At 42.2% G+C, this 15,484-nt stretch overlaps 1 protein-coding gene across 2 annotated transcripts in view; it reads right to left on the bottom strand.

Moving 5' to 3' along the window:
* The window catches only part of KIAA0232 (KIAA0232 ortholog), an 83,024-nt gene that overhangs the window by 38,695 nt on the left and 28,845 nt on the right, over positions 1 to 15,484 (bottom strand). For both annotated transcript variants that reach the window (XM_075708632.1, XM_075708633.1), the window contains exon 3: positions 56 to 193. In XM_075708632.1, the coding sequence (XP_075564747.1) occupies positions 56 to 193 (138 nt within the window). The remainder of the gene's footprint in view (positions 1 to 55; positions 194 to 15,484) is intronic.

The raw sequence follows: 15,484 nt of genomic DNA, 5'->3' as shown, positions 1-15,484 counted from the left end.
GTAACACAAAGAAGGGCATAAAATCTTAAGAATCTATTAAACAGTCCAAACTTACTTCATCAGAAGCAGAGCGAAGACACTGAACAGCAGCCTGTTTTTTCATTTCCTCTAGAGTTAGATCAGAGCACTTTTTCTTACTCTTTCCCCATTTCTTGTAAGCTCCCTTTTCCCAGCCCAGGAAGATGTCATTCTCCTAAAATCAAAATAGAGAAATTACATTATATAAAACACATTAATATCTCAGTGATGACTGATTGTTAAAGGAATGCACTAAAGATAATAGGCACCAGGATATCTATAGTGAGGAGCAGAAGGCCAAGAGATCTCTAAAACAACAAACATATATCCTTGAGTGTCAAAACTCCCCTTTACTCCTAGTAAAAGATACTAGTCAGCAAGATCCACTATTTAGGGTCCCCTATGCGAACCAGCTAATTATAATATGAAAACCACACCTCTGTTGGAAGAGCTACCCACCTCCAAAGGGAGACCCCTAACCACTGAGCATACGCAGTGATTTTAAAGGGAACTATGTCTTTAAATCGAAGCAAAAGTAGAAATAACTAATGACTAACAAGTAGGTATTAACAGTAGGCATAGTGACTTTGTTTAATTGTATAAATATGTGATGCAAGGATAACAGCATGTGCTAGCTTTGTGGAATTACCACCTAGTACCCATCTCTGCGCAGAAATGAAATAAAGCAAATATCTCAACCCAGTGTGTGAATTGGTTCTTGCACACTGGGTAAAAGAACCCACCTTTGGGATAACATCAGTACTATGGCAGAACAGGACTACAAATAACATACTGCTCAAAATAAAAACGTCATCCTATCTACTAAAAACTACTTTTTGCCAAATTAAAGATTAGTTTGATTACAGAAAACTTGCTGTCCTGGTTTCGGCTGGGATAGAGTTAATTTTCTTCCTAGCAGCAGGCATAGTGCTGTGTTTTGGATTTAGTAGGAAAAGAATGTTGATAACATGCTGATGTTTTCAGTTGTTGCTGAGTACTGCTTATGCTAGTCAAGGACTTTTTCAGCTTCCCATGCTCTGCCAGGTGCACAAGAAGCTGGGAGGGGGCACAGCCAGAATAGTTGATCCAAACTGGCCAAAGGGCTATTCCATACCATATGGCATCATGCTCAGTATATAAACTGGGGGGGGGTGGCCGGGGAGCAGCGATCGCTGCTCGGGAACTGTCTGGGTATCGGTCGGTGGGTGGTGAGCAATTGCATTGTGCATCACTTGCTTCGTATATCATTATTATTATTATCATTATTATACTGTTACTATTAGCATTACTATTTTACTTTATTTCAATTATTAAACTGTTCTTATCTCAACCCAGGAGTGTTTCTCACTCTTACTCCTCCGATTCTCTCCCCCATCCCATCGGGGTAGGGGGAGTGAGCGAGCGGCTGCGTGGTGCTTAGTTGCTGGCTGGGGCTAAACCACGACAGTCCTTTTTGGCGCCCAACGTGGGGCTCGAAGGGTTTGAGATAACAACAGATTAACCAGAGTGTATTAAGGAGTCTGTTAACAGTTGCCGGTCACGATATTAGTTCTTCTGATCTGCACCATGTTCTTTTTTTTGCAGCACGCGTTAAAGCTTGCTGTCAGTTTGTGTAGTGTGCTATGCTCTGCAGTGATTCATGATCTTTTGCTTGGGAGGCTCCTTATCAAAACCCTGACCTTGAGCATTCTTTGGTATTTGGGTTTCATACAGAAGTCACTACTGTACTTCGGGTACTACCTCATAGAGAGAGTTAGCAATTACACTTCTTACTCTGAGAGGCTTGTTGTGGAGGAAATACAGAATGGCACCTTTGCTGCTTTCTTCTATGATGTTTCCTCCTTCATTACAACAACTTTCCTGTATCTTGAACACCCCTGGGCAGTTAATATACTTCTATTGATAATTCTTGGGAATGTTGTTTCCGTTTTGATAAAGGTCAGTAAGCAGTTTAAAAATACCATCCAGAGATCTACCCCAAGGCTGGATAGTTATGAGTGGCAGGGTGTGTGGGAACGTATGTGCAAGTACCTAGGGCAGTGGGGACCTCCAGTGTTTTGGAACTTCACCCCTGAACAAGTGCAGAATCCTGAAGAATTAGTAAAGTATTTGGAAGAAGTATGTTGTCACCCTGGTAGCTCCAGAGAGACACAAATCATTGCAACATGCTGGGGACTGGCCCATGCCTATCGAGCCGTGGTCAACGCTAATCAGTACCCTCAAAAGAAAGAGAAGGTCTCTGGATCTGATGACAAAACAACAAGCACTGTGGCTACTCAAACCCCCACTACAGGCCCTGCGGCTACTCCAACCCCCACTACAGGCCTTGCAGCTACTCAAACCCCTGACCCAGGCACTGTGGCTACTCCAGCCACAGCCATGAGCACTGCGGCTACTCAAACCCCAGTGACAGACACTGTGGCTAAACCAGAGAACCAACCTGCGCCGGTATCAGTTGCCCCTATACAGAAGAAAAAATACACAAGGAAATCAGTTCGTTTAGTAAGGGATGAAGATGAACCAGGGCCATCACGAGAACCAGAGGAGGAAGAACCCATAAATGAGATGGTGACCACCCGATCCCTATCCCTGAGTGAGCTGCGAGATATGCGAAAAGATTTCGGTCGTCATCCAGGCGAGCACATCATCACCTGGCTGCTCCGATGCTGGGATAACGGGGCCAGTAGCCTGGATTTAGAGGGTAGGGAAGCCAAGCAGCTGGGATCCCTTTCCAGGGAAGGGGGCATTGACAAAGCAATTGGAAAAGGGGCAAAACCGCTCAGCCTCTGGAGGCGACTTCTGTCAAGCGTGAAGGAAAGGTATCCCTTCAAGGAGGATGTTTTATACCGCCCAAGCAAATGGACCACCGTAGAGAAAGGTATCCAGTACCTGAGGGAATTAGGCGTGCTGGAGGTGATTTACAGTGACCTGAATGATGAGCGGTTAACCAAAGACCCAGATGAAGTCAGGTGCACACAATCCATGTGGCGGAAGGTGGTACGGAGCGCACCAGCATCGTATTCCAACTCATTGGCAATACTAGCCTGGAAAGACGACGAGGCACCAACGGTGGATGAAGTGGCTAGACAACTCCGGGACTACGAAGAAAAGCTCTCTTCCTCCCTACAGGCCTGTGTCTCAGCTGTGGAAAAACTGTGCCAAGAGTTCCAACAACTCAGAGAGGATCTGTCCTACTCCCCACCTGCACGGACCAGTGTCTCAGCCATTAGGAGTCAATGTCCCTATGCTCAAGAGAGAGGATATAGAGGATACACACCACGGGGCACCCTGTGGTTTTACCTGCGTGATTATGGAGAGGACATGAGAAAGTGGGATGGAAAACCCACCTCAACCTTAGAGGCACGGGTGCGTGAGTTGCAAGGAAAAACTATTAGAAAAGGCGGTTCTCCCAGGAAAATTGCAGCTCCAGTTTCCAGTGAGCAGTTCCCGAGACAGAGTAAGAGGGCTAATTTTACTTCCGACCTTGATCAGGGGACTTTTGATTCACATTTACAGGAAGTGAACAGCGAATACTGTGACCAGTGTTAGAGGGGCCCTGCCTCCAGCCAGGTGGAGGAAAGGGACAACCGGGTTTACTGGACTGTGTGGATTCGATGGCCTGGAACGTCAGACCCACAGGAGTATAAGGCTCTAGTGGACACTGGTGCACAGTGCACGCTAATGCCATCAAACTATAGAGGGGCAGAACCCATTTGTATTTCTGGAGTGACAGGGGGATCCCAACAGCTAACTGTACTGGAAGCTGAAGTGAGCCTAACTGGGAATGAGTGGCAAAAGCACCCCATTGTGACTGGCCCAGACGCTCCGTGCATCCTTGGCATAGACTACCTCAGGAGAGGGTATTTCAAGGACCCAAAAGGGTACCGGTGGGCTTTTGGTATAGCTGCTTTGGAGACAGAGGAAATTAAACAGTTGTCCACCTTGCCCGGTCTCTCAGAGGACCCTTCGATTGTAGGGTTGCTGAAGGTGGAGGAACAACAGGTGCCGATTGCTACCACAACTGTGCACAGGCGGCAATATCGCACCAACCGAGACTCCCTGATTCCCATCCATAACCTGATTCGTCGACTGGAGAGCCAGGGAGTGATCAGCAAGACTCGCTCACCCTTTAACAGTCCCATATGGCCAGTGCGAAAGTCTAATGGGGAGTGGAGACTAACAGTGGACTATCGTGGCCTGAATGAAGTTACACCGCCGCTGAGTGCTGCCGTGCCAGACATGCTAGAACTTCAATATGAACTGGAGTCAAAGGCAGCTAAGTGGTATGCCACAATTGATATTGCTAATGCATTTTTCTCCATCCCTTTGGCAGCAGAGTGCAGACCCCAGTTTGCTTTTACCTGGAGGGGTGTTCAGTACATCTGGAACCGACTGCCCCAGGGGTGGAAGCACAGCCCCACCATTTGCCATGGACTGATCCAGACAGCACTGGAACAGGGTGAAGCTCCAGAACATCTGCAGTACATTGATGACATCATTGTGTGGGGCAACACAGCAGAAGACGTTTTTGAGAAGGGAAAGAAAATAGTCCAAATCCTTCTGAAGGCTGGTTTTGCCATAAAACAGAGTAAGGTCAAGGGACCTGCACAGGAGATCCAGCTTTTAGGAATAAAATGGCAAGATGGACGTCGTCAGATCCCAATGGATGTGATCAACAAAATAACAGCTATGTCCCCACCAACTAGCAAAAAGGAAACACAAGCTTTCTTAGGCGTTGTGGGGTTTTGGAGAATGCATATTCCAAATTACAGCCAGATCGTAAGCCCTCTCTATCAAGTGACCCGGAAGAAGAACGAATTCAAATGGGGCCCTGAGCAACAACAAGCCTTTGAACAAATTAAACGTGAGATAGTTCATGCAGTAGCCCTTGGGCCAGTCCGGGCAGGGCAGGATATTAAAAATGTGCTCTACACCGCAGCCGGGGAGAATGGCCCTACCTGGAGCCTCTGGCAGAAAGCACCAGGGGAGACTCGAGGTCGACCCCTAGGGTTTTGGAGTCGGGGATACAGAGGATCCGAAGCCCGCTATACTCCAACTGAGAAGGAGATACTGGCAGCATATGAAGGGGTTCGAGCTGCTTCAGAAGTGGTTGGTACTGAAGCACAGCTCCTGCTGGCACCCCGACTGCCAGTGTTGGGCTGGATGTTCAAAGGGAGGGTCCCCTCTACACATCATGCAACTGATGCTACATGGAGTAAGTGGGTTGCATTGATCACACAACGGGCTCGAATAGGAAACCCCAGTCGCCCAGGAATCTTGGAAGTGATCATGGACTGGCCAGAAGGAAAATACCTTAGAATATCACCAGAGGAGGAGGTGACACGTGCTGAAGAGGCCCCACTGTATAATAAATTGCCAGAAAATGAAAAGCAATATGCCCTGTTCACTGATGGGTCCTGTCGTCTCGTGGGAAAGCATCGGAGGTGGAAAGCTGCTGTATGGAGTCCTACACGACAAGTCGCAGAAACTGCTGAAGGAGAAGGGGAGTCGAGTCAGTTTGCAGAGGTGAAAGCCATTCAGCTGGCTTTAGATATTGCGGAAAGAGAAAAGTGGCCAGTCCTTTATCTCTATACTGACTCATGGATGGTGGCAAATGCCCTGTGGGGGTGGCTGCAGCAATGGAAGCAGAGCAACTGGCAGCGCAGAGGCAAACCAATCTGGGCTGCCGCATTGTGGCAAGATATTGCTGCCCGGGTAGAGAACCTGGTTGTAAAAGTTCGTCATGTAGATGCTCATGTACCTAAGAGTTGGGCCACTGAAGAACATCAAAACAACCAGCAAGTAGATCAGGCTGCTAAGATTGAAGTGGCTCAGGTGGATTTGGACTGGCAACATAAGGGTGAATTATTTATAGCTCGGTGGGCCCATGACGCCTCAGGCCATCAAGGAAGGGATGCAACGTATAAATGGGCTCGTGATCGAGGGGTGGACTTAACTATGGACAGTATTGCACAGGTTATTCATGAGTGTGAAACATGCGCTGCAATCAAGCAAGCCAAGCAGTTCAAGCCCCTTGGGTATAGTGAACGATGGCTGAAATATAAATACGGGGAGGCCTGGCAGATTGATTACATCATGCTCCCACAGACCCGCCAAGGCAAGCGCTATGTGCTCACCATGGTGGAAGCAACCACTGGGTGGTTGGAAACATATCCCGTGCCCCATGCCACCGCCCGGAACACCATCCTGGGCCTTGAAAAGCAAGTCCTGTGGCGACATGGCACCCCAGAAAGAATTGAGTCAGACAACGGGACTCATTTCCGAAACAACCTCATAGACACCTGGGCCAAAGAGCACGGCATTGAGTGGGTGTATCACATCCCTTACCATGCACCAGCCTCCGGGAAAATTGAGCGATACAATGGATTGTTAAAGACTACCCTGAGAGCAATGGGTGGTGGGACGTTTAAACATTGGGATACGCATTTAGCAAAAGCCACCTGGTTAGTCAACACCAGGGGATCTGCCAATCGAGCTGGCCCTGCCCAATCAAAACTTTTACGTACTGTAGAAGGAGATAAAGTTCCTGTAGTGCACATGAAAAATATGCTGGGGAAGACAGTCTGGGTTACTTCCCCCTCTGGCAAAGGCAAACCCATTCGTGGGATTGCTTTTGCTCAAGGACCTGGGTGCACTTGGTGGGTGAGGGGAAGCCCAATGTGTACCTCAAGGGAATTTGATTTTGGGTGAAAATAGCCAATGAACTGAATTGTATAATATTAATTGCTTTATAATACTGTATGTTATCTCTTAACTATATGTTATCTCTTAACTGCATGTTAATATAATAATATAGTAGGTTAATATTAAGTATATAATACTATATATTATGATTGCTATATGCCGCATCAATGGTATTGCAGTAAGAATTGCCCAGCTTAATGAAAATGAACTTTGATGAAACCATGTTGGAATGAGAACTGACTTCAGCATGCAACAGTCCAACCCTGCACACCACCTCTCCTGCTCTGAGAGACTGTGATGACAGATGGAACCCAAAGTCATGGGCTAAATGAACTCAATGGACATTTTAGAGGGATGGGCCATAGACGAAGGGAATGATATCTGTGTGTATATCAAGATAGGGAAAGCGGTGGTGATTAATTGGAACACATTGGAAAGGGGAGGGCCTGTGCATGACGTAGATGGTATAGAATAAGGGGTGGATACTGTCCTGGTTTCGGCTGGGATAGAGTTAATTTTCTTCCTAGCAGCAGGCATAGTGCTGTGTTTTGGATTTAGTAGGAAAAGAATGTTGATAACATGCTGATGTTTTCAGTTGTTGCTGAGTACTGCTTATGCTAGTCAAGGACTTTTCAGCTTCCCATGCTCTGCCAGGTGCACAAGAAACTGGGAGGGGGCACAGCCAGAATAGTTGATCCAAACTGGCCAAAGGGCTATTCCATACCATATGGCATCATGCTCAGTATATAAACTGGGGGGGGGTGGCCGGGGAGCAGCGATCGCTGCTCGGGAACTGTCTGGGTATCGGTCGGTGGGTGGTGAGCAATTGCATTGTGCATCACTTGCTTCGTATATCATTATTATTATTATCATTATTATACTGTTACTATTAGCATTACTATTTTACTTTATTTCAATTATTAAACTGTTCTTATCTCAACCCAGGAGTGTTTCTCACTCTTACTCCTCCGATTCTCTCCCCCATCCCATCGGGGTAGGGGGAGTGAGCGAGCGGCTGCGTGGTGCTTAGTTGCTGGCTGGGGCTAAACCACGACACTTGCACTTGATATTCAGAAAAGCACATATATTTGTCACAGGACATGGAAGCTACTCCACTGCAATATTTTCAAATTGGAAAGCATATCCATAAAGACCATTTTATGGCTAACTTATTTTGTGTAAATTACAGTAATACATTCAACCATATGTTAGAGAGTTTCACTGATCTCTGAAATAATAAGGATGAAGAGCAAGTAGTTCAGAGTTAGGATCAAACTTAAGAGAAAGCTAAACAAGCCAAAGAAGAAAATGCAATGTTAGATCCCAAAGCCTTCAAACTCAGTCTCACAATGAGCATCATTATGACTAGAGATAGCAGTGCCTATCTTGAAATGAACCTGAACTAATTTCAGAAGAAAATCAGACACTGGGGGGTTGAGGAGGGTTGAGTTCCCATACACGTAAGAACATTTCATTAAGAACAATAAAATCAAAGAAGAATGCTATTGCATTATATGTAATCATCTGAAGATACGTAACATCTATTTTATATCGCTTTTCAGAATTTACAAATTTATTATCAGACTTGCTTATTCTTTGCTGTCCATTCATACATATACACTATTTCCCGTGTTCATCTCATCACAGAAATGTTTCAGGTACCAGGAGAATAATCTTCAACATCTTTTAATGTCCACCAGTCTAAATCATCTTCTTCAGAGAGATCCACAAACACCTGATGCTTTGCAACATACCCATTTCAACCTTTTCAATGTATCTTACTGCTTCTAATGAAATCCAGGCTAAGGCCTACCCTCATTTAACACAACTGCCCATTCTCCATGGCTTCAAAATAAAGCAAAACCAAGTTGTCAGTGAAACTAGTTGTGTCTGTGCAACCAGAAAATAGTATGGGGGAAAAGGGGGGGTGGAGAGGGACCAATCACCTTCAGAAGCAGCCATTGAAATGGCTGCTGTTTGTGATTTTAAATGACTGAGTCCTTCAGGAAAGAGTACAGCAATTTGTTGAATTTGTTTCTTGAAGTCTTACTTGATCACTGAAACTGGAGAAATGGATTTAGTCCTCAAAGAACAAAAAGCTACCAGTCACTCTGTTTGTCCTTATACTTGTGCAAGATGCCAGCGGTTCATTTAAAACAAGAAATTTGAACAGGCTACTGTTCTGTTATTAGAAGGACTAGCAGAAAGAAATAATAGAAAAAAATAAGAAAAATAAAATTCTCAGAAGATAGGTTCAATAGACTGTGTACAGCTATACTCCTTTTTTTTTTAAATAAATTCCTAAGTCTTTTCCAAAATTTTAAGTTATATATTTCTTTACACACAATGAGGCTGTAGAGCACACTAACTCTTCCCAATATACTCGTGAAAGTATACAAACTGATGAAAGCCACTTACCCCCCACCAGCTTCCAAAGCCTGTCCTGCCCATCCACACAGGCACAATTACGAATGAAAAAATATGTACCCACTTGCAATACATTACTCAAAATGAAAATCCAGGCACACCAGCAAATGTGTACTGGGTTAACTTCATTTATCCTGCTTTTAGGTGAAAAGTTGATTAAGACAACATCTGCACTAGGAAAACATTTCTCAAATGCTATATATTAAAGTCCTGTGTTTCATCTACGCCAACAAAGCTTTGCTTTGCACTGGTATGTTAAAGCTAACCTCTGCAAGAGCAGCTTCGCTAGCCGTATATGCTAGCAGTCTGCCAGCAGAGCAGTAAGAACCTTCACGCTTACAGAAATTTATAAAGCATTTCATTCAGTTCTCCACGCACATAATTTGAAAGATATCTGACTTCAACAATTTGACAAACTTTGACAATTTCAATTTTTCAAAATATAATCCTCACAACAAATACCCAAATTTTTAAATGGGGGAAGGGAGGCTAAATGGAATTCTCTCTCAGGCACCCAGCACAGAGCTGTGCGTACCATGGTTTCATCCCTCCTTCCAGAGTAAGCATGTTGTTTGTGCACTGTGGGAACAACACTGCTCATCTTGTAGGATGCAGCAATTGAGGACAGAGCTCCGGTAGAGGCCTCTCCTCCTTTCTACCTCTTTACACAATACACAAGAAATTTGTTTCTGAACATACGGTTTTTGGTCACACCTGGTTGCCAGTGCGCCACACCGCCATTTTAAGTTTTATAGGGGAAAAAACCAAAAAAAACCAAAAACCCAAAAAACTTGCGAACGTGAGGGTTTTAATTCTTTTCCCTGGACAAACCAGCTAATTTTTTAGCCTCAGATTTTACAGGATTAGCAAACACCATGCATTACAGCTATTCCACGTAAAATTTTGAAATTTAAAATCCTCATGTAAACTACAGTAATTATCAGCACTATATAAGTATTTGATATGGCCTAATTTTATTGAGGACCTTGCACGTTCTGCACACAAATCAAACACCACACCCATGAAACACTAACGAACAGTGAAGAAAAAAAATCCTTACATGTAATTCTTGTGTTATACTCTATCAGAACCACTCTGAATCAATTACCAAAAAAAAAAAGGGTAAAAAGCATTACAGCAAACAGCTAAGAAACAAGAAAATGTCATATTCCCTAGAGAGTAAGTTTGTAGAACTTGAGGTGTGACACACAAACCAAGTGGAATTCTGCTTTTATGATGACTAAATCAATTAAAAAAAAGACAATCCACTAGTTTCAAATGGTTTAAATTATTCTCTTGCTTTTTTCCCACCTTTTTATTTTCCTTTGTCTCCAGTGGTCAGGAGCCCATTAGTAGGTTTACTCCTTAGACTGGAAAATATTAAGTCCATGACAAACAGGAAAGCAAGCAGTTCAACAAAACATTCTGTATGCATGAAGGCAAGTAAACTAGTTACTTCACATGGAAAGAATCACTAAGGGCTTCTGTTCTCTTCAGCTACTAGACGCTTTGGTTTACCTTTGTTTCCTAACAGAACTAGAGTTCATATTATAACGCTTGTTTTAATGCAAGAGCTCTACCATAACTCTGAATTTTCACAACTCTGTTCAGTGGTCACTGACCGTTTCATAAAAACAATGCCACCCCAAACTTACAGATTTAAAAAGTGTGCATACACACAGAAGAAAAACTGAAATCTGGCTTACAAAATTCTAGTATTTAAAACATACTACCACTACTTACATTTTTAAAGGACAACCTCCCAATATTAAATAAGTACCAACAGAAAGCCGAGGCCATCTGGATATTGGAAAAATTCAAGTCTGAATATCTAAACTGCTATTTAAACATCTATTCTTCAGAGTCCTACTGTACCTACCTACCTACTATGTAACTAGATCATTTCATATTAGAGACTTTGAATTTTAAAGACACTGTAAGTGCAAAGTTTCATGATAAGAATAACTTAAGAACCATAAATGTGGCTAAAGAAATGTTGGAAAAAGTATCTGTATTCTTTATGCTAATGCTGTCTCAAGAAATCCAGTATTTGGAGTGCTTAATTAAATCCTGAATTAATATACAGGTACAAATTTCAGAAAGAGGTTTCTAAATTGTTTCTCCTGCTCAACTATACAAAAGCAGCAATTCCACCACTTCCCTCCAACCTACCAAGAAACTGGAGAAGCAAAAGAAAAGCAAGTTTAGTAGTGATTCTTCTTATTTTCATTTCTTATAAAGATAATAGAGAAATATCTACTATCAGTAAGAGAACAAATTTGACACCTTGCAATAAGACTGAAAGAAAATTGTTTTGAAGCTCATAGTCTACATGAATGGAAAAATCAGTGTTAAAACATACTTCAAGAATCTTGCAGGAATACCCGTATTTCCTAAAAGCCGGAGTCAAGTTCACTGATGCAGAAACACCAGACGACTCAAGGTCCCAGTTTCTATTCAGGTAAGTAAACAGGCTTAAATTTTCCCTTATCAACAGAACACAGAGGAAAGGAATCAGATTTAATAACCTGATCAACAAACTCCCCAAACAGGGAAATCAAATCAGCAGGAAAACATGTTTTAAAAAAACCCCAAAAACACCAGGGTTTTTTTCTTAAAGTAAGTTCAGGGAAACTGATTTCCTAAGATTCCCTTCATAAATGCACTACAGATTGAATTAGATACACACCAAGATAAAGAAATATAATGTATATCAAGTTTTCAGATAATGTCTTGAACAGCCATAATCATCTATGTGGCTGACACTTCTAATTCGAATTATATACGAGAGACTTTAGGGCAAGAATTTCCATTCTCTTAGAGGAGAGAAGAAAATGCCAAGTTAAAAAAAATTCTAAATCAGAGAATTTTGAAGAACTCGTTTTTAATTTTAATTTCAGCACAAACCAGTTGCTATCCAAGCATATTACCAGCCTGTCATTTCTCACTCTCGTAAAAGTGATTGCTGGCCAGCCAGAACGTACTGCTTCAACAAGCAAGTTCTAGTAACAAGTTCATACAAAAAATAAGAAGCGTTCAATGTCATAATTTCTCAAATACAAAATAATCACACACACATAGAGTTTTTCCCTTTAAGAATCCAACTCAAAGAATACCATCAAAATAAGTAACCCAAACATCCAGACAGGATCATCTAATGTGAAAAAGAATTCCCAAAATTGTTAGGGTATGGAAGCAGAGTCCTGAAAGACTAACATATGCAAACAATTTTTCTGTCTTATAATTCTCAGTTAAAAGATTAAGAGATATCTCCAAGGAAGGGGGGAAAAAAACTACCCAGTTTTTTTAAAAGGTGCAAACATTTGCCAAAGACTCAGCAGAACAGTTGATTGGTATTTTTTGCCATGAATAGTTTGGAGTTGTATGTCTACTGAATGGCTGGCCAGTTCCTGTCCAGTGCAGTACATAAAGATTAAGTTTTGTCTGCTTGTTCCAAACTAGGGCATTAGTCTGCAGACTCCTCTGCCAAGTTGTAGGAGAAACCTCTCTTACAAAACTTTTTTAAAGATGCTCAAATGCCATTAAAATAGATCATCAAATTACTGGACAGGCCAAAGGGAAAAACAGAACAAATGCTCATATGGGCAGAGTGAACGGTGACTGCATATGCCATCGTTCCTCAGAATAGTCTCAACTCAAGCCAGCAGTGTTCTCCAAAGTGCACATTCTCTCTCTCCACAAACACGCCCAGAATAATTCCTGAATATCAACACGCAGTCCACAAAATTTCCTCACCAAAGCCTGTCATCAGTTTATCTTAAGTAAGTGACTGCTATCAAGGTTTATAGTGAATAAATTAAAACAAAGACAATATCATCTGACATAGTGGAAACCCAGGTAGGCCAGCAGTCCTGGTCTCTTCTGGCAGCAACAGTTTTTACAGCATTGATGTGCAATTAAATCCAATGTTTGTGTAGACAGGTATGAACCATTGTGCATGCAAGAAAGCTTTTCCAAAAACTTATTCAAAGAACTCCAAAAAATCAGCTCTTGAGATGTTTGGATAGGCAGAGAATGGAAGATGGAATAGGTGCTCACTACTTCTAGCAGGATCTCATAAGGGAGAATTTGGGGAAAACTGCAACAGATTACACGTGTATTTCACCTTTAAGATTATTCAAGAAGCAGACTGTATAAATACCTTCAGTGATCTTCCCTGAAAAAATACTTCCCCTAAACTGAGATTCAGGAAAAACTGTCATGGATTGCTTAGAGCCACGGGGATACATACCTTTTCATAATTGTTTTTGCAAAAATTTTAAGAGACATTGCATCTCATTATAGTTAATGAGAAAGGTCTAATGGGCCAGGATCAGCTCAGACATTCCTCACAGGCTGCCTCAGACTGAGACAAAGATAATAAGATAATACATATGCAAGACAGTTCAGAAGAAAACGTGAGAACAGTGGCACAAGCTCAACTTATATTCTCCAAAAGACATGCAACAAGAGGTTCAGCAGACAAACGGCAGACAAGCATTTTCAGAGAGCAGCACAAGTTTTCTCCATGTCAAAAGCCATGCTATCACAGAATGGAGAGGACTGGAAAACAATCTTTAATGTTAGATAATTACTCCAAATCCAGGTATTACCAGGGAAAGAATTCATCTTAGACTTTTTGTGAAAAGCCAGAGAACCACCTAGCCGCTACAGTCACCTCTTCCCTGGTTGCTGTAACTGGAACATTACAATCCTATGCAGTAGGACTGTAACAGAACAGCTGATAGTGTACCAGACCACATCACGCACTGCTATGACGTGAAGGTCCTCAAGGCATTCAGGACTGATGATTCCGCTATTTGCGGGCAGGGAAGAACGTCACCTACTGAAACCAATCAATCAGGAGTATAAAATCCCATAAACCGAATTTCTGTCAATTATAAACTCTAGGATTACAATCCTACCAACTTGAAAGGGCAGTCTATGTATTGTTCACTAATTAGAAGTTACTCTAGGCTGAAACCAAGCAGAAGAAATTTGATCACACCCACTCCCAAGAGAGAGAACATGCAAATGCTGCATCTGTTGAAATCTTATGTTTGTTGAGCAGGCTGCCTCTAGAGTTTTCTCATTAAAGTAAAAGCAGGAAAGAAGACAATTTAGCAATGCTATAGCTACAGCTATAAAGACATCATTTTACTGGCACATATTACCTAGATAACAGAAAACAAAGCCAAGAACTCAACAGAAACTGCCACTACAGAGTCCAGATATCTGAAAGGGACATGTTATGATGGGAGAACTTATTTCACAGTATTTATGGTTGGACTTAGGAATAAAGTTGTGTGGCAAGCATCACAGACCACTGTAATCATCTGATTCTGTGTGAATATAGGCAGTGCACACCTATGCTTGGAGACGTGGTGAGTGTACCATCATGCAACGGTCTACTGCACAAAGCACACTAAGGATGTATCTCAGCTAGCCCCAGAATCCAAAACAGTACAATTATATCAGCACAGAGATGGCTGCATATAAATCCTGACTGTTAGGAGGACTAACCGGCCTGGCACTTGAGCTTATTATCTCTGCTTTGCATTATGTAAGCCTTTATGAGAACACATTAGTAGTCATAACCTAACAATAAAAAAGCGATTGTTGTTCTTTTTGCATGACTCTGAGAGATACACCATAACTAAGCATTAGATGCTATTTAGAAAGTGACAAAAAGGTAATACAGTACTGGTTTAAAAGATAGCTTTGATTACTCAGAGCAGAAGCTAATGATAAGATTTTAACTATATTACACAGATGTGCCTACTTCAGTAGGACAGTACACGATAGGCACCACAGAGCCTACATAAGTTTCATGTCCTGAAATGGACATTTCACATATTGGAACAGACATGTTTGCAAAGGAATCAGCATTTCAACATGATCACTCACACTGGTACAAAGGCAGAAGGTAGTTTGAAAGAAAAATTTCTCAGATAACCATAGTCCTTGAGAACAAATGCTTTTCTTTTGCACTAACGTATCAGCTGAAGCTGACTACCCCAAAACCTGGACACTTTGCACAGTGACCTTGAGAGCCTACTACTGTTGAGTTCCAATCCCTGCCACCACAATTCCTACCCCTAAAATGGAATAAAGAATACAAATGCATAGTCCATGATACTCCAAACCTACCCCACATCTAACAGTCACCAAGACAGAAATACAGAACACAGCAGTTATAATTAACAAGTCAAATGCCAACTAAAAATCAGTAACTTTTAAAAAAATAAAATAAAATAAAATAAAATAAGTCCCACAGAGACACTGCACCAGTACGAACTTGAGTTGCATTGGTCAGAACTGTTCCATGAGCTTT

The sequence above is a fragment of the Pelecanus crispus genome, chromosome 4, assembly GCF_030463565.1.
Source record: "Pelecanus crispus isolate bPelCri1 chromosome 4, bPelCri1.pri, whole genome shotgun sequence".
Classification (NCBI taxonomy): domain Eukaryota; kingdom Metazoa; phylum Chordata; class Aves; order Pelecaniformes; family Pelecanidae; genus Pelecanus; species Pelecanus crispus.
The sequence above is the reverse complement of the archived record's forward strand: the minus strand, read 5'-3'. Positions and strand labels throughout refer to the sequence as shown.